This window comes from Tympanuchus pallidicinctus, unplaced genomic scaffold (assembly GCF_026119805.1).
Source record: "Tympanuchus pallidicinctus isolate F22 unplaced genomic scaffold, pur_lepc_1.0 scaffold23, whole genome shotgun sequence".
In the NCBI taxonomy this organism is placed as follows: domain Eukaryota; kingdom Metazoa; phylum Chordata; class Aves; order Galliformes; family Phasianidae; genus Tympanuchus; species Tympanuchus pallidicinctus.
This window is the reverse complement of record NW_026294740.1, coordinates 10,754,463-10,777,827: the sequence shown is the minus strand read 5'-3', so window position 1 is coordinate 10,777,827 and position 23,365 is coordinate 10,754,463. Positions and strand designations below refer to the sequence as shown.

Below are 23,365 nucleotides of genomic sequence, written 5' to 3'. Positions count from 1 at the left end.
CTGTAGTACGCATGCGCTTGTCTCAGAGCAGCCTCCACATGTGCCAGGTTCACAATTGTAATACGCATGCACCGCTTGGATAACGGCACTGTGCGTGCGCCACTCTGAGAACGTTCTGTGCATGTGCATGTCCGATTACAGCACTACGCATGAGCGAGTTTCAGAACACCACTATGCATGCGCTGTCTGGAGATTCACACTATGCATGTGGCAATCTCGAAAACGCATTACGCATGCTTCTGTCTCGAGATTACAATGTGCATGCGCTTGTATTGACATCACGATACACATGCCTCAATCTAGTGACAGCACTCTGCATGCGCTAACCTAGAAAATGCACTACGCATGCTCCTGTGTTTGTACCAGATTACGCACGCACCCTTGCAAAGAAAAAAAGAAAAAAAAAAAGAACTGCACGTGCATCAGTTTCTGAACAGCACAGTGCTTGTGCTGGTTTGAGAACAGTAGCACGCATGCGCCAAACTTGAGAACGCAGTAGGCATGCGTCAGTGTCCAGATTACAGTACGCATGTGCCATTATCGATTATGCACTATGCATGCGTCAGTCAAGAGACACCACTATGCATCTCATTTAAAAAAAAAAAAAGCACTGCGCATGCGTGAGTTTAGAACAGCACTGCGCATTTGTTTTTAACTGCACTACACATCTCGAGTATGCAGTACGCATGTGTCATTCTCGATACAGTGCGCATTCGCTCGTCTTGTGGACGCACTATGCCTGTGTTAATGTAGAAAACGTTCTGCGCATCTGCCATTGGATAAAGCGCACTGTGCACGTGCTAGTATTAGAAAAGCACTACGCATGCGGCTTTCTTGAGTCTACACCATGTGCGTTTCTCGAGACAATGGTATGCATGCGCTAGTAAAAAAATAGCACTGCTCTTGCGCTGTGTTTCAGAACAGCACTTCTCATGCACCAGTCTTCAGCTATTATGACGCATGCACTAGCCTTTAGCTATTACTGTGCATTCTCCTCGTCCGTATATTACGGCGCATACGGTAGTCTCGAGCCCGCACTACGCATGCGCCAGTTTCGAACTAACACTGCCTTCCCCCGCCTGTTTTTGTTGTAGTTCCGCGCTTTAGCCACGTGCTGGCAGCAGAGACCTTGGAACGAGCGTCACTGTGTAAAGTTACATTGTCCAGATAGAAATGATTATATCCAGATATTTGATAATCCCCACAGAAGCTAATAAACTTGCAAAGATTAAGGTAGAAAGAATCTAGCAGAGAAGGTGATGTTTCATATTATAGCTAAATTGACTTTATGACTGTCACTTGAAAGAGGCCACTGCCTTCTTTTAGTGTGATCTCTACTCCTCACCTGTTTCCTTTTGTAGTGGAATTGCCAGGTCATGGCCTGAACCAATGGTTGAGTACCAGATGAGGAGGCGTGGCTAACCCAGGAGCTCAAGTGCATGCACCGCACCTGAGTGAGCAGGAGGAATGGAGGCAGGATCCACTCCTCCTCATCCTCATTTACGAGTTAGGAGCTGAGGGAGCAGCATCTCTCTAGGTAGAAATTGTAGTCTTGAACTATCACTGGTTGGCGGAAGGAGTGAGCCAGTTTTTTAATTATTTTATTTTAATCTGCTATTGCTCCATAGTGTTTGTATCCCATTGTAAGGCATCATCATCTTTTGCATACATACAACTTTGCACAAGTTCTGTTTGTCATCCTGGTGAAAATTCACCTTACATGTAAGCTGAGCTGATGGTGAGCTTCCTCCTAAATGTGCAGGCCAAACCCACCAGCCTGCAGCTAATTTTGCTGCTTCCCCTTACTCCAGACTATATGGCAAGATCATAAGGCACTGGTTCAGATACAGAAAAAATTCCTTCACTTACCAGCATACATTTATCTGCTTGTACCTGTGTTAAAATAGCAGGATGTACTTGTCTGTAAAACTATCAGACCCTTTCTACAACTAGCGAATTTTGGCATGAAATATGCAAACTCGATGAAGGAACTCATGTTTCAAGAAGGTATACAACCTCAAGCTCAGGCTACTATAAAATAGAATCCTGTAACAGGTACAAATTTGTGCATTCAAATGTGGAAAGCTTTGACTCTATTTTTAGATTCAAGACTTTCCCCTCTGAAAAGAAACAGGTCTGCAATGGCTAGGAGACATGCTGCCAGCATAGCTACTGGGGACTTTTTTCAAGCACTGGAAGCCAGTGTTAACAGCAGATCAGCTCCTGCAGTGACAGGGCACTATGATGCCAGACCCCAAAGATTGTAGAGAGCACAACAGAGAGAGAACATTGGCCAGACCCTTACTGGCAATAAAGTAATAACAGCCAGTGAGCCCTTTAGATGCTTCCAAGCATTAAGAATTAGCTCTTGGAAACAGCAAGTCACTAAGAGATCCCAGACAAGCAATTCAAATGAGAAATAGAGGTAGGCACAAAACTTAAGGACTTTGGCAGCAGCTGAAGCCTCTGATCAGAAACAAGCTGTTATTATTACTGTCATCTGAGAGGCAGATTAATGCTAACAGCAAGACTCAAAAGGCAGTTCTTGAAGGCGGATGTAAGGATAGGCGGCAGCAGATATAGCTGCTTTAAACCACTTTTAGATCACCCAAGAAAGGTAGAGATCACAATTAAAAAATAAAGAAGGAACTCTGACCCCTTTCTGAGGGTCAGGGCCTGCTGAATACTCCAAAGGAGGCAGTTTTCAAGTAGAGATGCTTCCATTGCCGCTGCCAGACCTTAAATGAGGTTAGGGAGGAGTTGAGCAAGGGTCCATCCTGTCTGGTCCCACAGGTGAATTGTTTCCACCTGTGCTTGCAGGGTTGGCTATGCCCCTCCAGCAGGCGCTCAATCACTGGTTCAGGCTACAACCTTACAGTTCCCATTACAGGGAGAGATACAGAGGGATTTTTTTTCCTCTCCATATGTTCACAAGCTGTTTAGATATTGATTCAAGAATGCATCCTTCATGAACATTCCATTATTGATCTTACGTGGTAGGCATTTTCTGTTAGCGTAAATACAGACTAGTTTTCAAAGTCATGTGGGAGTCCTTCCATCCGCTCCTGATCAGCTCAGAATTTAATTGAAAGGTCAGTGTGAGTTCTAGTCTTCCTCCTGCTTTGCTCCTCTTTCTCCTGTATTTTAAACACAGTATTTCTAAGAAAAAATTGTTAATGCCACTTCTCACAACTATAAATCAAGCAGCTTATTCCAGTGAGTCCTTCAGCTGTAGGTTTCAAACAAGCACTGCTAGTAAGAATCTGCCATATTTCAATACAGAAGTTAGCTGCAATCCCATTAATAGTCTGCCTTGTGTTTTTAAGAATATAAGAAGCTTGGATATGTAAAGTCCATTTTATTTTTAAAAACAAATTCATTTAGGGGTATATAAATTATGGTAGCATTTTTGAGATTTAACTTATTTGGGAGGAATGGGGGTTAATGAATTTTTCAAGCTATATAGGCCAAAAGAGGAGAGATTATATGAACCACTTCTGCCCTGAGCAGGACTGCTACGTCACTTAACCCAAGCCTGCCAACAAATGAAATACTCAGAAACTGCATTAGAAGCTGTCCATCTGTGAGGAGCAGAAAGCAGCAGCCAGATGCACCATAATGATGCACATGGTCACACCAACTCAGAAAGTGATAATTAAAACATAATTTTCTGTAAATTTGCAGTATCAATGTCTGGCACAAGAGACAGAGTACAGCAGGCCATCTTCCTGTTAGTCTCAACTCTGAAGATGTAGAAAGAAGGAAATAAGGCTAGGAGAAAAAAGGAAATGGAAACTAACATATCATATCCCACTCAGTCCGAAAGCAGGCTCTCCAAAATTTCATGAGAGATAAATTAGGTCTCAAAGGAGATACTAATACTTCTAGAAGTAAGGGTGCTCCAAATCTCATCTGAACTCTTCAACCATATTCTCTTGCAGAATAGATGAGTGTCACTGTGTTATCCCCAAGAAATAAAAGATCACCCCATCTTGCTCAGGAAGATAAGAGAGCCTAAAGTAAGAGGGCTTCCCAAGGCAGGTTTCTAAACTATGCAAAGAACAACAACTCAGCATCCAGTCTGGGAAGTTTTAGCCTTCTTTCTGAAGTCAGTGAGAAAATGAGCAACAATAAGCAAGTTACACAAAATATACAGGAAAATAATTCTTTTTCTTCTCTGGAAAAGAAAGCAAGCAGCATTAGAGGTCAGGCACAAGGAACAAATTAGTGTTTTTAAATCAAATTTTTAAGCGTAATGAAGTGCTGCTCTACAGACTTTCAACAGCATCAATTCATAATCCCTTACCTCACTATTACAGAAACACTGTCAGATCAACTTTTCCTCCCTTCTGCATGTCATCACTGAAGTTATTTCAGGACAAACCTGCAGATGACTTTCCAGGCACTGGCTGCCATCTGAACCAGCGCTCTTTCCTGGCAACCTAAGGCACAGATTGCAGGACATTGATACAATCAACTTACTTGCCACACGCATCTTCTCTAAGCAATCATCTTTCTTAATGAGGCCGTTGAATCTGCAAGAGTGTTCATTGTCTCTGCTGCTCAAAAAATTCTTCGCATTCCTCAAGGGGTAAAACAGGCATGAGCCTGTTACCTGTATGAAAGGAGTTGCTAATGCAAAGAATGGATATGAAAGCAGACAAGGATCACAAAATGGAATTCAGAGTTTTATTTCCAAAAAGATCAACATTGTGTTGAAAAAAAAAAAAAGAAAGAAAATCAGGTTCAATTAGTTTTCCTTTGATTTGAATGGCTACAAAAATAGATTCTACTAAAATCCATGAAGCCAGTTAGCAGTACCACAGCAAACAAATACCGAAGTTACTCATTCAGATACCACATAACAGTCACAGGAATCTAGCATATATTATTTCATGTTTTGTCTTTTTGTTAGGTAAATTTATAAAATGTTCATTAAGGCTGAAATACCCATATGATTTAAAAAAAATGGTACAAAAAATAATTTTGTACCAGTTGGAGGTAACAGTGCGCATTTATTAAAATCCTGCACCAACGCAGTAGTATTCATAATTTAAAACCCAGCCCAGTAGAAAAGAGAAATGTGCAAACATTTAAAAGTTAGATGTACTCAGAAGCTTGTGGTGCATTAGACCTGGCAATCCACTTCTGTCCTAATGTAAGGCAGGCTCCAAGAGATGTCTAATGAGGCACTAAAAGGGGAGGCCAGGGCAGACATGCATATGCATGAAAGTTGCAACTCAGTAGCCTGTGATACAGGGAACACTGCTGTGCTCTCCCCAGGGACGGTTTGCCCAATCAGTAGTATTATGGCACGCAATCCAATCCCAGAAAAGTCCTTGATGAATTCTGGTCAGTCTGCTGTGGGATATAAGAAAGTAAAAGCCATTTAGAAAACAGAATTTTAAAGTTAATGAGAGAAACTTGTATGATGTGCATCAGTGTGTCACTACAAGAATTCATGCTGGGCCCAAAGACTCTACGAATATGCATCTTCGTACACACACTTCTATGATGGATGTGAGATTATTCTGAAGGATGTCCTGCATAATAACTCTCCTTCTCCCTGCCTCTATCTTCTGCCCATGGGTGTTCATAATTAATACAGACTCATGTTGCTGTTGTCACTATTCAAACCTTTTTTTCAAGCGTAAAGGGAAGAAGAGCATCCCGTGCATTCTGTTCTGCTTAGTAAGGGCATCCATTTATTTGACAGTCCTAAGTTTCAACAGGTTATAGCTGCGAGCTCTGGCTGCCTTTCATGCTTGTTTCCCGTTAAGAGTAATGAAGGAGCCTTCAAAGGACTTCTTTTTATTCATTTAAAACTGATCCAGCATATTTACTCGTGCGGCACATAATGTGCTGAACAGTGGTACTACAACACACAGCCAGCAGATTCCCAGCCTGAAAATTCAGACTGAAGTTCTGCACTACTGCAAACCACTTATATCAGCTGAATGTTTATAATTTTGTGTTTTTCCTTTTCTACTTCAGTTGGCCTGAAATAACTTTTGCCTCACCTACCTCCTCCATTACTTAGTCTGTGTCCTACTGGACTTCTTGCCAAATTTCTTTCTGCAAAGCTCCTGCAATGACACAAGATAAGTTTTGTTACTGTGATGCAATACAAAGACATTCTCTCCCAGCTGCTGGCAGAAAACCAGGATTAAGTAGTGTCCAGAGCAAGTGCACAGAGCAGAGCATGTCAGGCAGTCACTTATCCTTATGCACCAGCAGTTACCAATCCCACCAAGCTTCCTGCATCTACTGCAAATAGTAGTCCTTTGTCTACATTTCTGTAACCCCTGGCACCTGAACATCAGTATTCTAAGGATACAAGATAAAGCCCCGCACCCATGGTGGTAGCTTAGCTCTACTGTACAGACAGAATGGGAGCAGAGATACTGAGTATGTCCAAGTGACAACTGTCAAGCCAGGATTAAAATTCCAGAGTCCCATCCTCGGCCAACTAAGCCCATGTGGCCTGACCTTAGATCAGTATGGGTTGACACAAATATAAACCTGTATGCGAATAGTCAGAGTCCTGTTCCTTTGGGATGTGGGAATGTGATCTCTCCTGCTTTTCGGAGAGAAAGAGACAAAGCATTATTCATTAAAAAAAAAAAAATATATATATATTTTAGGGACAACACGTGAAAAAGAATCAGCATCTCTCATACTCTTCTTCCCTTTGACAGTTCGTCAACTGGCTCTAGCACAAGGTGCTCTACCACCTTTTGTTGGGCACTGCCCTACTGTCACTAGAAATGCCCTCCTTTGTCACCCCCACCCTTAGAAACACAAGTTGGTAGATACTCACCCTCTTCCCCCCTCCAGAGTACTCTGGATCTCCTTCAGGACTTCTGGAAAGCAGAGAGTTAAAACAGTGAGCTAAGACAGCAGAGATCTGCTTTCAAGGCAGCAGACAAGCTGCATTCCACCCCCTAGTGGAGAAGCCTTTAAATTTGCTTCCTTCCAGGGGAAATCAAACCTTATAATATCATTCCCTTTCAGTAGTACTGGCTTTTACTGAATAGGCTGGCATAAAGGATGGAAGCAGTCACGTGCTAGATGAAGTGTTGCCAGCAATGGTGTACATGAGAACTAAAATAAACAGTTGATTCCAGATGTCATTTCACACAAGCCTTACTGGAAAGTAAAGGTTCTTCTCTTAACACTGTGGTGAATGCAGCTAAGTGTAAGAACTCCTGCCTTAGGGCACGATTATCAGCCCAATCCCTTATTTCTTCTAACTCGCGGGAAAACAAACACAGTATTTCCACCAGTCTCACAGAACTTCAGATTACTTAGGATTGAAGGCTGGAACTCAAAATCCCCAGCAACTTTCTTCTTTCCCCATCAAGAAAGGCAGATGCCCTGATTTTAGCACAATTTCATCTTACTCACTTTCATCATTGAGTAAGGCATGATCCATCAGCCTTCCAGAATTCCTTTCTTAAAAAAAAAAAAAAAAAAAAAAAAAAAAAAAAGTAAAATAAAAATTAAAAACATAGAAATCCAAAAAAGTTGAAAAAAAGCTTTGATCTAAAAACATTTATCCTTTCCCGTACGGAAACCGTCAGGTCACAGCCTGACCCAGTGATTGAGCACCTGGTGAAGGGGCATAGCCAGCCCCTGCCAGCCAGCCAGCCAAATGGAAAATTTACCTGGAGGACCAGAAAGGGTGACCCTGAGTCTGCTCTCCCTAAGCTCATTTAAAGGCTGGCAGCCTCAAAGGAAGGATAGCTACTCAGAGATCACCTCCTTTGGGATACTTGGTGAGCCTTCATCCTCAGAGGGGATTACGACTGCTACCTTTCTTGGGTGATCTGAAAGTGGCTTAAAGCAGTTATATCTGCCACTACTCATACTTACATTCCCACAATAGAACTGTTTTGATTTTTTTCCTCATTAAGTAACTGTTGACTACAATGAATGCTTCATAACTAATTCTTAACGCCTCTCACATACGGAGATGGTATTTTTCCAGCAAGACTATTCAGCTAACAAAACATACAATCTGTAATATCAGACATATCTTCTTACAGTCTCTTCCAGCAAAGGCTGCGTTCTACTCTGTCTAGGCAGCTTTGCCACACCCTATCTACCTTAGTAACTGCTGTGTCCAGGCAGGTCAGAATCTTTCCCTAGTTTCTCTTCTTACTTTCCCTTTTCTTAGGCAGCAAATAACATATTTCCTATTTCTGCTTACCATCTTCTCCACAGTCATCTGAACTTCTTCCTGAACACCTGGGAAAGGAAAGGTGACAGAAAACAAACACTGACTCTGAGAGAGTAGGTGCAGAGAATTCACAAATCTTCTTGGCAGCTACAAGAAATTCCACTACATGTTAACTAAACGGCTTGTTAATTAAGAATGTAGTCAGGGCTTGATTATTTGTCGGCGATAAAGAATTCTATGGACCCAAGAGAACCTAAATAGTCTACCATTATGTGCTGAAGTTCTGAGAGGAGGAACACTAGATTTTCTCTCAGAGCAATAATTTAATTCCTTCAGCAATGAATAGCCCCCCAGGTCTCCAAGAATCAGGTGTCAGTCTGATAATGTTAGAGAACAAGTAACACAAGCTAGAGCTTAGAGTTGATGACTCTAATTTAGGGACACAACTCCCAGTGCTTCCCTGCTTTGTTCCAGCAGCTGTACAGAAGCAGGAAAACCAACACGGAGAAAGTTACATTTCCTCATTTCAATACATCTAGGAATGTTGTCATTGAAAAGCTTCCACCAACATGGAAAGGGAGACAAAAGAACTCATAATAATGCTTGCTTGTATCAACTGCAACACAGGAGCAGATCCCAATGTACAGATGCAATAAGTATGCCGAGTTTTACAGTCTTTACCTGGATTTTCTTGAAGCATTCTCCATGACAGACCTACTGTGCGCGTGATTGTTGCTTGAAACTTCTGGCACATCCACAACACACCGGGGCTCCACTAACCATTTGGTAGAAAGGGAAAACCTCTCAAACTCTGATGGTGAGATGAGATAGAAGCCTATAGAGGATTGCAAATATATAAGCAATTCTCAAACCCAGGAAAACAGAGATTAGCCAAAAAAAAAAAAAAACAAATAAAAGAAAACCACCCTATATTCTAAGGGTACTCTCTGGCAGAAAGAGCTTGCATTTTCTCCTCTTTAAATAAGGTAGAATCGTTGAGGAAGACATTACCTCAATTTCCCAAGGATTGGTTAGCCTAGAGACTGAGCAATATTATGTTGAAAGATAACTACCTTGCAGTACTCACGTTCCTGAAAAGCAGCAGAAAAAGATGTAAAAACTGAACTACAAAGAAGAGACGAGTCTTCATAGACATAAAATGTTGGATGCCAATTTTTACATTCCTGAGCGTTGAGCCACAGGTAACAGAAGACACAATGCAGCTATTTTTACTGTTCCTGCTGCTCAGAGAGCCTCTCTCATATCTCCAGACACCTGGATGATGGCCAGAACAGCTAGTTCTAAACATTAAGCCCTACACTCACTATTCCATTGTTTCAAACATGCAGTAGGGTCAGATATTCTGGGAGAAGCATGCCTTACCTTGGCCATATTTAGTGAAAACGCAGGATGCAATGCCACTCACATCCTCTTTACGAATGCAAGGGTAGCGAATCTGTAACTTCAGGAAGGGCAGTGAGATGATCTGAATGTCTCCCAGGTTAGTCAGGACAGTCAGGTCATTTTCACTGTAATCATCAGTCTTGCAGCTGCCAAAGTTAGCAACCATCACTTTTCTTACTCTACAGCCTTCCAGTGCTGTCAGTTTGAGCTTCAGTTTTGAGCTAACCTTGGGCAGTGTAAAGACCTGTCAACAGAAACAAGACATTGATTCTCCTTCCTGAACAAAGGTACAGCTGCACCCCAAGACATGCGCTGCTTGTTCCTTTAACAGTGTTTTCATTCACAGTGAATACACTCAAGTGTAATCTGAGTCAATCTGGCTTCCCATTCATAGGACAAGTAACCTGCCACAGTCAGCGTTACAATCTGTTTCTGTTCTGAATCTGCTTGTTCTGATAACAAGGAGTTTTACTCTTCAGGCTGCAAATTGCATTTCTCTACTAATTATTTCAAGATCCTTTCATATTTGGCTACAAATTTTTACAGAAAAAAGGGGTTTACAATGTGCAATCTTCTGTATTTAAAAGCCTACAGCAAGCTACTTAAAGCCTTCTCTACACTCACTGGCTAGCATACCAAAACAAGAAACTTCTTGGTTGCTTCATAGAAACACCTAGCAACTGTTGCTTCTGTGTAGCATTGCAACCAACTAACTAATCACAGTTAAAGCTGTTTCCCAAAAGCAAAAAGTACCTCACCTGAAGAGTATTAAAAATATTGGAATAAAATGTATATGTACACCATTGCACATCGTTATGCAGAACATCCAATTCATCACCATACACCTACACTAATTCATGGACTGTACCAAACAAAAATGTCACCCCAGGGGTGTTATAACAGTACTTATGAATAAGCACTCCCAAGAGTTCTCCTGCCACTGAACACTGTGCAGGACTCTCGCAGGTTTTAGGCAAGAGTCCACACAAACCTCCTGAATGATAGTCACCTTAAATTGCTCTTCGGATACCACCAGTAGTTGATGGCTGCCTTGCATATCAGGGCTCTTAGAAAGGTCATGTGCTACTTCCAGAGGTTCTGGGAGAGGTATGTTGCGCCCATCCAAGACAAGTATACTCACAACAGGTGCCCTGTGCATCAGCTGAATTTCTTTGGCTAACAAAGCAAGATGAAAAACAAAAAGATAACAGGAGTGTAGTCAGAGACATTGTTAAAAACCCCACTCACTTCCTCTTACAGGTGGAGACCTATATAACACTTCCATAGAAACACTGACTAAAAAAATTTAGGAGTTGAAGGATATTTGAACATAAATGGTTCTTGTTAAACAGTAAACATTATTAGTAACCATAAAGATAACAGGTAGTACTGTCAAAATAAGGTATGTGCACTGTGGCTTGATATTAAACTTCAGTGGCAGCTGATGTAAGTTTAGATTTCTGAAGTTAGTGGGAAATAAAGCTAAAGTACATCAAACAGTACTGCAGTTCACTTACTCTGCAATTCAGTTACCATAGTGTCATCTAACTCAGATGCTATTTCATTTACCTCCACTCTCAAACAGTAGTAATTGAGCTACCTTGCCTTCCTGTTTTTGTGGTTCAAGACACGCAACTCATACTTACACAAGCGATAGGTCAGATCTACAAGGACACTAGCTTTCACAAAGCATACTTACCCTGCTCTGCCCTGACAGGTTCATCCATCCTTCTCTCTGCTGGTGGAACACGCAAACAGAAGGCATAGACTGTACCTCCATTGGTGCCTGCCCACAAGGATGGGCAGTGGCGGGAGCCTACAGCAACAAGAGAGCTTGTGAGCTAACCACCTTGGACACACACAAGTTATTTACATCCTCCCTTTGTTTGCATCCTAAATAGTCTTACATTGGGCAGGCTTGCCAGGGAAACTACAGGTTCTTAGCACTTCTCTTTCCAATATGCCTCTGTCAGAAGCTCTTAAGTGTGAACATAACATGTGAGCAAAAGGAATGGAATGGTGCTTCCATCACTCACAACAATTACTGCATCCATTTTTCACATTTGTATCAGAGACAAGCAAGGAAAAGCTGGGCACAGTATCAGCTTGGGCTCTGATGCACAGTATCAATCACTCTCAGCAAAATTAAATTCTCTGCTGGGGCAAGGATGAACTTCAAAGCAATGAGATAAGGAAAAGCTTATACTCACAAGCCAGAAGTCATTCTGTCACCTTTGAAAACCATACATATAGACTGCATCCAAAGATGAACTACTACTTGCCTTGGATTAGCCAGCAGACAGAATGGGTAGACAACAATTTTGCATGTTAACAGATGCTCTTGTTCTATATTAGTTTTTTGCTATAACACAAAGTAGGATACAGAAGGAACTGAAATTTCCTGGCAGTAGATCCTAATGCATTCCTTGGCAAAAGGAGGAAAAAACTATCCAGAAGAAAGGAGATGCCTTTTCTACTCACTGTCTCTCAAGAAGGTATCAGCAAAATATAAGGTGCGCACAAAGCCAGTGAAAGAGTCTTCTGCAGATCGGGCTTCAATCTTCCGTTGGACTGGAGCCAGTTCCATTTCCTGTAACATGCCCTGATCAAATTTGCCATTTGCTTCGTGTGTCTTCAAAGATGAGGAGACATAGGGATGAGAGTGAAATAGTAAGAACAGCAGTAAAAGGGAAAGCACCTTCATAACAGTGATCAGATATATTCTGAATCATAGGTTCAACTTGAGAAGAGTATATTTGCACTAAAATCCTATTTTTATTTAATAGGCGGTAGCACTGTAAGTCATTTTTGCCCTTACATATCAATAGATAACAGTATGTAAATGATCTCCTGCTCTAGGCAGTCTAAATTGGAAGCCCACGTGTTCCATGTTGTGAGCAAATGGAACGCAAAAAAGCGAACCCCTCACCTCTGAGGTATTTCCACCAACTCCTCGCCGCTTCCTACTGGACACTCGGCTTCTTCTAATCCGCCTGAATGACTGACGGAGGGACTTTTTCAAGGACTTCACCCGAGACAGTGGGCCTTCTAAAGCCAACTGATCACTGGGATGAAGTGTACATCTGAAAGGAGGGAGACACACCGTCAGTTTCTACTGGGTGACAAACACTCCCAAGAGTCTAACAGGGCATACACAAATGGCTGAACAAGAATATGTCTACGTTCTTGAAGATCCTCAAGGACAATTGAGACAGGGCTTGTTATACTGATTGCTCTTAAGATACCTCTTCTCAGTTAGCAATTTCACATCATCATGAATAGGGGATTACTCAGAAAGTAAGATACTTACTTGACCAAAACCAGTCGTCTCTGCTGGTGATCAAAAAGTCCAAAGCCATGACTAGTACCAAAGGCCACAAGCTTCCATTCAGAGTGAAGGGCCAATGAGGTGACAACAGCTGGTGGTTGACATTGGACAAGGACAAATGGCTGAAAACCAGCTTCAAATCGAACAGGTCCATCTCGAGTCTTCAGTTTCTCATGACCTTTCCATCGATAGCCCTCTTGGTCCTGCAGCAGATCTGCTTCAACATGATCAACAACATGTTCTGCACCTTCATCATTCAGTTCCATTACCAGTACCTGAAAGAAAGAGGACAAGTTCTGCTACAGCTTCTATTGCTCAAGCAGTCCTCCCAGCTGCAGGCCCTCTAAGCAGTTGAAAAACCAGAACACTTCTCAGAGCTCATAAGGAGTTAAATAAAATCTGAAAGACAGATCTGAGAAAGTAGAGAACTATAAAAAACACTTCCAGCAACTGAACCAATTTGCCGCTACAGAAACAGACATTTCCAACTTTAACGTATCTTCAAGTTGCACTGAGACAATCTGCACTAAAAATAAGCTTTATTTCAGTACCTGCCCTGCTGTACCAGCTACAGCCAAGTATCCACTGTATTTACACAGGTAGATCTTCTGGATCCCAAGTCTAGGATCATCGCTATAAGGGTCAAAGGTACCAACCTAGATGAGAGAATATACAACAGGTAGACTTTGCAGATGCATTAATGATGCCAAAAATCAAAACTGCTCAGGTTTTCAGAAAGCTTCCACATGCAACAGCTATCTTACCTTACGAAGAGGAGGCCATTCATCCTCACCCATTGTGTTCATGTTATCATTGGGATCAGCATCTGTGAGAAATACTCTTACTGTGCTTAGCTTATAAAGGAGATGTAAGCAGACACCAGATGCATCCCAAAACCGCACAGTGCCATCTTCATGTCTGTATGAAGAAAAAAAGGCTTTATAACCTGCATGACTAAGTTCTGTATTTACATTGCTCCCTTTGAACCAGTCTGGATTACTGCCTGCACATCTACACTGGTGTTTGTGAGGCAGAATGGGTAACTAACTCTTCAGGATCACAAATAAAACAAGATTATAGGATAATCTGCGGATGCCACATCCTGTTTGCTCAGAAGCAGAAGATTTTAGCATTATAAAGCTAACAAACCGAGCTTGGAGATTTGTGAAGTTGCAGCCTTTTCTCTACCAAATAAGCAGACATTAATCTTACATGAAAGCCTCAGTTCAAAGGACAAAAAGCAACTGAAAATGGCTCTGTGACTTTTTATTTATTTTTTTTAATAACTACATACCCTGTGAGAAGCAAGTCCCTCTGAGGAGGATCAGGAGCTATGTTGGTGCCACCATCAATTGGCCATGGCTACAAACATATTAAGAGAAGACAGTGACTTCCTAGGCAGTGACAGTGTGGAGAGAATATCAGCCAGGAGGAGAGCATGAACTTCAGTGCAAACGGAAGTGAAATAGTTCTTGCTGCTATAGCTTTTGTTAGGATTAGATGTTCTGACACCGGCTGTGCTTTTCAGTGTAAGACACTCTACACATTTCCTCAAGAAGCTGTGCCAAAAGCTCCATGCTTCTAAATGAGAAGTTTGTTATAACTGACAGCTGAGAACGCTAAGATTTCCTTTCTAGCTTGTTAAAGCCTGACAAAAATAACGTATTTTAATACCCCAGCATGAGTAACTGTTGGTAGTGCTCTGGAAAAAAAAAAAAAATTCTCAACTCTATTAAGCAGCAGGATGTCTGCTGATGACTCATCTGTCCACATGCAGTCAACAGTGCAGATCACCCACATAATGAGCAGTCAAGCTCTTCTTAAATATATGGGAACACGTGTACCTTTAAAGCTGCCATACCATATTTGAGTAGTGAACATTCTGCTTGCTCCCAGCACTAATAATCCTCTCCCAGAGTTTCAGTGGGATGTTGGAGACATGGTGTGAGCAAGTGATGGCTGAGCAGTGGAGAGAAGCCAAGTATGGAGGATGGACTGCTGGCCAGCCTGCAGATTTTAAGTCTATAACTATCAGCTCTTCTTCTGCCAGCACCACCATAGCAGAAGGGTCATCAAACTCTGCAGAAACAAGATTCATTGATGTTGACAAAAATTACTACCCAAGATTAATATAAACAAGCTTCTGGTAAGTCTCATACTAAAACTGCAACTATGAAGCTCTACAGAAACATGTTTTTGTTGGCAACACCACTAAATGTTTCTGTTTTTACTGGGCCTATTAAGGCACTAATATTAATAAATCTCAAGATACTAAAGATTATGGTGTTTTTTTTTTATCTCACTGCTGGGACCATCAGAGTGACTGTATGGATTACATTGCAAAATAAAACGAAATGTTAGCAACATCCATGACTACACATCACAAGTTCAAACACACCACAACAGATATACACAGCCAGAACTCTACACTTACCTACAGCTAATTAACAGCATATGGTGAACAGAAATGCACACAGCCCAGCAGTGTCCCACTTAGTGCTGTTAGAACCACAGTCCGTCTAAGGTAAGCTGCTTAAACACAGTAATGCTTCGGGTTCTGCAGAATGTTCCTCTGCCTGAGCTGACCAGAGTTTCTAATTCAGCTATCTTACTCCTCAGTTTTCCCCGATTCTAAAGTATTGTGCCACATTTTCTGCACTTTTTAAAGAGTGTGCACATCATACAATGTATGTTTATATGTATATAAGACAAAATTTAAAAAGAAATCTATTATTAGAATCTTATAGGTGACATCTGACACAATCAAGAAGATTTTTTTTTGTAACTAATAATTAAACCAAGTGGAAAAAACACCCTGCAAGGACTGTATTATGGTAGCACGTGTATGATATGATAGCCACTATACTAAATGGTGGGAAAAACCAAAAACACAGATCCAGTAACAACATACCTAGAGGAAATTTAAGTCAATGCATAGCTCTAAATGTGTTGTCGCAGCAAGGATTTGGGGGTGGTAATCAGTGTGAGCCAAAAGCCAATTGCAGCTCTTTGCTGACAACCCCTACTATCCTGTGCTTTCATTTCCCCCAGAATATACTTACAAGAATGCATGCCTATAAGCAAGCACACACCAAGGCTGTCATTCAGTAGAATTAACTTCAAGTAATTACTATTTGGCATCACAACTAGTTAGACACCCCAAGTTTCATCTGACTGGCAACAGCCATAATACAGCACTAATCAGTTCAGTTTCTTCATGAAAAAAAAAAATAAAATTGCATTCAGTTTTAGATGCTTTATTATGCGTTCATTCACAGTTTCCAGTGAACTTCTAAATAAAGGACAGATATGATATTACCTATAGCATCATTCATGATCAGCCCTGCCCTATATCTACTATTGTCAATATTAAACTTATGTACTATTGTTAAAGTATTATTTTCCCTACAAAGACACATATCTGAGCTCACTGCTTATGGCAAACACCTATTTCAAGCTTCTGAAGTAGCAAGCATACTAGTTTGTTTTGTTTTCCACCATGACTGATATACACCCATCCATGAAAAGTAAACGAAAACAGTATTAGTGTTTTTTCAAAATTGATTTCACAGTATATTTAGGATAGAGGAATGTCACTGCCAACCACCATGCTGCAACACGTGAACTCTGTGCTTATTAAACTATGTGGGTTTTGTCTACAATTAATACCTTCATTTTGCCATTGCAGGGAAGACTGCCTAAGGGGAAACAAGGCAAGCTATGCACATCCAACTAAGCTCAGGCAATCAGCCACAAGAAAGCTCGTCAAGAACAGAAACCTCATTTTATTGTAAAAATGCATTTATTTATTTATTTATTAAAGTGCAACAACTTCAGCTCCCTGTAGAAGCTTCGGTCTGTAGTCACTAGAAGATAGCTTAACTGGACAGTTTAATCCTTGGGATGTAAAAATATGAAGTCTCTTAATCTCAGTTACTTAATCCTAAAGAGACTTAAAATTCAATTCCTGCATATTATTTCTTCATAGAAAGTGACTGGTTTCTTTAATGATAAAAAGCTAAACAGCGCTTCAAAACTAATGGTTCAGTACAACTGGAAGATGTTTATAAAAAGCATCCCTGTGTAGGTAAAGACTAGAATAACAAACATATACAGGCAGTTCACCTCAGTAACACCCTACCTATTTCATGACTTAAGAAGGTCTGCTTAAGAAGTCCAGTAGGGAGCAACATTCCTTCACCAGATTTGTAATCTGTTTTATGCAGTAAGCCAAAGGGAGCCAACCTACACACACACACACACACACACACACACTTGAATGCCTGCTACAGCACAGCACATGCTGAGAGCTGTCACCATCACCACTCACAGTATGCAAGACAAATAGGCAAACCAGAAAACCTGGGAAGATTCAGCAATGCAGATTTGCTTACAAGCCACTGAAAGGGATCAGACCAAACTGCACAAGTCTAGATGCAACTTCCAATACTGCACATTTGTGGAGCTTGAAATAGCAATTTTACTTTCAGTTTCTTCAAGTTAACCAGAAACAAGAACTACATCAGCATTTGGGAAAAACTCCAGACAATTCCATGGTATAGTGGAAGAAAAGGCAAAGAAGTCCTTCAGCAGAAGTAAAAATCTGACAAACTAAAACATGTTGCAGAATGAGTGCTATTTGGTATTTTGCTATTTACATTCAGGTTCACCAGCAGTAAGTAAATTAAGTTCCCTACATACTAATCCTGGGTTCTGCTCCCTCTGCTGATTTATTACCCAGAGGCCTAGTCATAAATCCATGTAGTAATTAAAAGAAACAGTTTCTCAGTGGGAGTAAATTCTATTTTTAATTATTGCCTTCTCTGAAATGCTGTTTTCAAGCAGCAATATTCAGATCCTGATTTTACTACCTGGTTATGTCCAGCGTCCTGCTTATGCAGACATGAACTTAAGAGATCTTTTCTCACTAATGAAGTAGATAATAATTTAATGAATGTAATCGGCCCATTCATTCTGTCAGTATTTCACACTTCATTTTTAAAGGACAAAATCTCTCACTTCAAACTGTCTGAGGGCTTCTTGAAATTCAACTTCTTCACAATTCATAAGCTACTTACACCAGGTTTCTAGATGAGTACACAGGTATTCTAGCTATTCATCGATGACGTGCAACCACATACCTGCAGTAGGCTCTGAACTGAAGATGATAAAGAAGTCTATCACTCGCGATGTGAAGTCAAAGGCTATTTGCTGGCTGCCATGAATAACAGAGATACTGTGCCGGTCACCATAACTAGCCCGGGGCATCCCCCCTTGGAATATAATGTAAGGAAGCCTTAAGAGAAAGATACAGCACATGCTGAAGTAAGAAGCAAGCACAACTTCAAAGACAAAGTCAAACTTTGACAAAAAAAAACCCTACATCTTAAAAAGCTCCTCTGAAGTGCTCTTATGGTAACATACACTATATCCTTTAAGTACTTCTTTCCAAAGCTAAGGACAAAGGAATATAACACAACCTTACCCATTCCTTGTTGTCTGCCAGTAGATCTTAGAGATGGCCTTGCACGGAAAAGGACCTATGAGAACAGAGCTAGTTACCATAATTGATTAAGTGCATCCTCACTTCAGATGTCCTTTATTCTGCTTTGCTTAGGTCAATTCAGTGACCAAGAGAAGGAGAGTCACCTGAACTAGTAAACAAAACTTCCCCAGACCAAGCCACATCAGACAACAAAGTCTGGAACATGTGGATCACAGTTACTCCTCAGGAAAACAACGCTTAGATTCAGGGAAAGTTTTGAACTACGTTGCCGATGGCTAACAGAGTACAGAAGCTGATTAATGTTGAAAACACAGACATTCTGGAAATTAAGTTAAAGATGATAGAGAGCTTCTAAAGCTTCTACACACTTAAAAAATGAGGTCATCCCTATTTTATGAGTTTTTTGCAAACCAGAAGATCAACTCCTGTCGAACAGGACACTTGAACTAAAACAATGAGCTGAATCACCAACACCTTATTCATAAAGGAAGAACATTCTTCAACACATTTGCTCTTCATGTTCAAGACTGACTCAGCAACGCAAAGGAGTTTAAAAATCCAAGAAACAGCTGGACTGAAACCAATTAGTCCAGGCTCACAACCCATTAAAACGGTAGTTCTGCCTTTTGCCATCAGGATAAAACACTAGGGACAGCCCATCGTGAATATCCCACGTAGGCTCTAAGTGAGCCCGAATGAATGTGCAACAACTAAATCTCACTTACTGACCATAAGGCACTAGGTTTTCCAGAGGCAGAGACTGCCTGTCGTCATTAGATACTGGCCACTGGGTGTAACTTCCATCATAATGACAACTAATGAATTTACTGCCATCCCTCTGCCAGGAAAGGTTCTCCAGTTGCTGAAAAGAAATAGACAAAGATGTACTCTCAAGTTAAGAGTAAGAAAAGGAGGGAGAGAGGGAAGGGGGGAAACAGGAGGGGAAAAGGGGAAATAAGCTTTGTCAGGCTCTTCCTACATCCACTTATCTTCAAGAGTGCTGTGAGAGGAGAGCGCTCTTCCTCCCGTAAGAACTACCTTTGGATTGGGTTAATACCTGGCTGCCCAGGAAATGGTGTGTCACTTTGTTATCCTGCCGGTCCCAGAGAACAATCAAGCCTCTGCTGTACCCAATCAGGATCTGGTCAGGGTTTTTAGGATGCTCCTGAAGGGCTTCTACCAATTCACATGATCGTCTGTTACTGTAATCTTCAGGTATCCTGCAGAAGAGAAAACAGAGGTTTATTTCTGGTATAACTCAGTACAAGTGTAATAACAGTTGAAGTATAAGAAAGAAATTAAGCAATAAAAAGCAGTCAGTGGAGAATAAGTGTAATATTTTTGTAAATCCTTCAAGAAGCAGAAAAACCTTACATAAGGCCTATAACCAGGCCTGCCAAATCAGCCTGCCTGTATCCAGCATCTCCCTCCCTTCACTCAAAGCTTACAGTGAGTTTTGGGACTGGATCTGAAGATTGTAATGCATACAACTAACAGTGCACAAGGTTTGCAGATTAACTCCCAGTATGCACTGTATAGTCTGCTCATGTTCAGCATTCCCACAGTGACAGCACTAGGGACAGACCAGGACTGAAATCAATACTTAACACACATCAGGACCAAAAATTACTTTCACAGAAGTCCTGCAGATTTGGAAAATGAATAATATAACAGCAAGGCCCCAGTATTTAATTGGGGGTGACATCTGAACAAAGGATGCCTGCTCATGGGATTCCACTTCCACACAGGAGCGCCTATCTGCTCGCTCACCACTGCAGCACAGCCTCAGATGTTATGGTCCTGTCCTCCAGGACTCCAAAGGATGGCAGTTCCACCACGAAGATGTTGCCACTCTCAGTGCCAAGGTAAAGGACTTCCCGTGAGGAGTGGGGAAGAACAGCTGTTATCTGCGTGGCACTTGGCGGAGAGCTGGAGATGTAAAGTATCTAGTTAGCTACATGCAAGATGGTTACGTTTACCAAACTTGAGAGAACCAACAACTCAACTGGATGCAATTTGTTTTATGGACAGAGATTTTGAGACAGGCATACTTTTTTGAAGGCAAATTCTAGTGTTAATGTAAATTATGTCAAACAACTTTTGACAAGCATGTGAACAAAGAGTCAGATGCCCTTTTACAGTGGTCTCTCTTATAAAGATGCCTCCAAAGGAGCTAAAAATAGCTTCCTCAAAATTGGCAAGATTAAATAAAAATACAGTACTGGTACATACTGGTATTTAAGTCTGTAAGTCTGTAAGTCTGTCATTTAAGATGTATAGATGTGCTTCACCTTAAGATTTACAGTGCCCGTACACAAAGAACTAGATATAGGACATCAAACTTAAAAACAGAATTTTTAACAGAATTTTTACCCAAAAACTCACACTTGACATTGGTACAATCTTAAAAGGTGGTCTCCTGAGCCCTAACCAACTCTTACTGGTTTCTAAATGTGCCTCTCTAATGAGCTCACAGGAATCATAGAGTCTGTAAGATCAAGACAAACCCTAGCTAAAATAATAACAGTTTTCTTCCTTGCTAAACCACACATAGTTCAAAACCACTCCTGAAGATTACCCAGGTGGCCCTTTCAGTGTGAAGCGATGATCTTCCCACAGCTCAGATGCTCCACTGCGCTGCTTCAGGCTCCAGAGGTGCAAGCTGTTATCATCTAGTAATGTCACCAGCTGGCACTAAAATACCACACATTACCTTTTTTCAGAATGACAACATCAAATACAATACAGAAAATCTAATGATTAAGTTGCTGCTGTAAATAATTCCCTCTGCTAAAGCAGGATCAGGGCTTGCAGGTGGGCATATATATGTGTGGTGGGTATATATACACACGCATAGGGCTACATTCAGCTGCACTGCAGCAGCTCAGGAGGTTAACAGCAAGGCATTTGGAGGAAGACAAGAATTAGTCTAAAGGTTGAAAACCTTCATCTATTGGACAACAATGGCACAGGTTATCACTAAGGGAGAAGTTAGATTTTTGGAAAAAGACCAGCCTAGGATGAAAAGCTCAGTAAGACAACTCCAAGTGTTGGTTCACCATCTTGCTCAGCATGGTTTGCAGCAACACATCCCAGCTTTGGGTGGGGCTGATACAGTTTACTACACTGCACTCCTTGCATTTTTCATGTTCAACTTCATTCTGGAGAGCTGTGTCAGAGTCCTTTCATGGGCCCCGCCCTGCTGGCTTTGTGTCCAAACTGAACATTTCGCCTGTTGAAGCCACACCTGGTACAACACTCCCCAGGAGAGTTTCAGGATGTACCATTAGTTAAGCAAACAGACACCCAAAACCACTTCAAGAATTAAATCCCTCTCAGAACAGACTACTTGAGCTACACTGGGGACATCAGACAATAAAACACATCGCCAAGACACCAGTCTGACAGTCAAGGGAAGGGAAAGTGGTTAGTCAACCAGCAGCCATTTGGAAAACTCTGCCTTTGCTAATTTTAGTTTATGTCAATAGCTGTAAAGCAGTCTCCAAAGGCAAGATTCAATAATCAGAAACACATACAGGCAGCAAGCTTAATAGCTGGCTAGATCAGCAGTACTCAGCTGAACTGCTGAAAAGACTTAGATCAGCAGCAGTTCTGTTCTGCAAAATACCACTCAGTCCTACTAAAATTACAGGGGCTGCAAAAGGAGCAGTTTTCATCTCTGCAGCAGATAACCTGAACTACTCTGGACTTACTACCATTCTTACCACCTCTACTTGAGATAAACAACTAAATTACAAATAATAAAGCTACTCTTAAGTTTTACCAAGCTTCTCCACAGCAACAAGTACTGCTGAGAGCACAGAATACTGGAATAAGTGTTACAGACCAGCAGCAGCTGAATAAACTCAATTACAGGAGTTCAGTTACCAGGAATAAACTCAACACATATTTAATAAAAGCCTACAAAAGTCACAGAGGCACTGAAAATACACTCACCTGGTCAGGTATAAAGTGAATCTGCATTACAGTATTGTTTTCTTCATGTAAACCCACAAATTCCACCCCAGGAGCACCATATCTGAAGGCTTTGTTGAGGTTCTAAAGTATTTAAGAATATCCAGATCTGCAGTTACCTGATAAGAAGCATGCTAGCTAGCAAGATGAAGAGAGATCAGTTTGAAACCATGTTGTACTGGTCATGGTCTGGACTGGAAAAAAAGAAAATATGCCCCGTCCCTAGAGGTGTTCAAGGCCAGATTGGAAGGGGCCCTGGGCAGTCTGGTCTAGTCTGGTAATTGTGAAGGTTGGTGGCCCTGCATGTGGCATGGGGGTTGGAGATTCATGATCCTTGATGTCCCTTCCAACCCTGGCCATTCTGTGATTCTGTGAAAAAACATGCCTACTTTGATTTTATGTGCTTGTGTGCTTAAAGGAGACTGCAGGAGAGCATGGAAGTTTACTTAATCCTTTGAGAATTTGCAGAAGAGGTGCCTGAACCCTGTTTTCTGAATCTTCTGGTTTTTTCTCCCTCAGAGATGTTTAATGGTTTCTCAGACACTACAGTACTGCTTGTTTGTAACCAAGAGACAGATGGCTACTGCTTGCATGCGAGTCCAGACTCTGAACGCAAACAGCACCAGGAATGATTAAGCAGGTGAAGAGCATACCAACTTTTTCTTTCAGGGATGAGCAATCTGGCTGCTGTACAGCGTACCTTGCTGGCACTGCACCACAAGAATCACCTCCATGCCTTGCATATATGCAAAAAAATCAAAATGGACATCACTGCTTTAGTTAAAAAAAGTCACCTTTTTCAGTGTTTAGGTCTAATGCCTATAGGGGCACAAATACAGGAAGCTGAATGCATTTCTGTCTTCAGATTTAACCTCTGAAATAAAATCACTTTAAAGAAAGAAAAAAAAGCCTGCCCCAAATATTTAAACAATCTGGGAATTTACAATGTGAAGGATTGCTAAACTTGGGC

The 23,365-nt window shown here is 41.2% G+C and overlaps 1 protein-coding gene across 13 annotated transcripts in view; it reads right to left on the bottom strand.

Annotated features, from left to right (window-relative positions):
* Nucleotides 1–4,964: 4,964 nt before the first annotated feature.
* The window catches only part of LLGL2 (LLGL scribble cell polarity complex component 2), a 35,366-nt gene continuing 16,965 nt past the window's right edge, over nt 4,965–23,365 (bottom strand). For 11 of the 13 annotated variants that reach the window (XM_052687838.1, XM_052687843.1, XM_052687837.1 and 8 more), the window contains 23 exons: nt 22,378–22,459; nt 20,999–21,114; nt 20,191–20,349; nt 19,478–19,640; nt 19,150–19,282; nt 18,400–18,454; nt 18,056–18,210; nt 14,776–14,993; nt 14,209–14,276; nt 13,679–13,832; nt 13,466–13,570; nt 12,897–13,189; nt 12,516–12,669; nt 12,068–12,218; nt 11,286–11,402; nt 10,596–10,762; nt 9,566–9,830; nt 8,864–9,017; nt 8,213–8,250; nt 7,408–7,455; nt 6,821–6,863; nt 6,025–6,086; nt 4,965–5,361 (listed from right to left, as the gene is read on the bottom strand). In XM_052687838.1, the coding sequence (XP_052543798.1) occupies nt 5,354–5,361; nt 6,025–6,086; nt 6,821–6,863; nt 7,408–7,455; nt 8,213–8,250; nt 8,864–9,017; nt 9,566–9,830; nt 10,596–10,762; nt 11,286–11,402; nt 12,068–12,218; nt 12,516–12,669; nt 12,897–13,189; nt 13,466–13,570; nt 13,679–13,832; nt 14,209–14,276; nt 14,776–14,993; nt 18,056–18,210; nt 18,400–18,454; nt 19,150–19,282; nt 19,478–19,640; nt 20,191–20,349; nt 20,999–21,114; nt 22,378–22,459 (2,908 nt within the window). In that variant the 3' untranslated portion in view covers nt 4,965–5,353. Of the gene's footprint in view, nt 5,362–6,024; nt 6,087–6,522; nt 6,578–6,820; nt 6,864–7,407; nt 7,456–8,212; nt 8,251–8,863; nt 9,018–9,565; nt 9,831–10,595; nt 10,763–11,285; nt 11,403–12,067; nt 12,219–12,515; nt 12,670–12,896; nt 13,190–13,465; nt 13,571–13,678; nt 13,833–14,208; nt 14,277–14,775; nt 14,994–18,055; nt 18,211–18,399; nt 18,455–19,149; nt 19,283–19,477; nt 19,641–20,190; nt 20,350–20,998; nt 21,115–22,377; nt 22,460–23,365 lie in introns of those variants that run through there. The other 2 variants (XM_052687844.1, XM_052687834.1) reach the window with 2 other exon arrangements.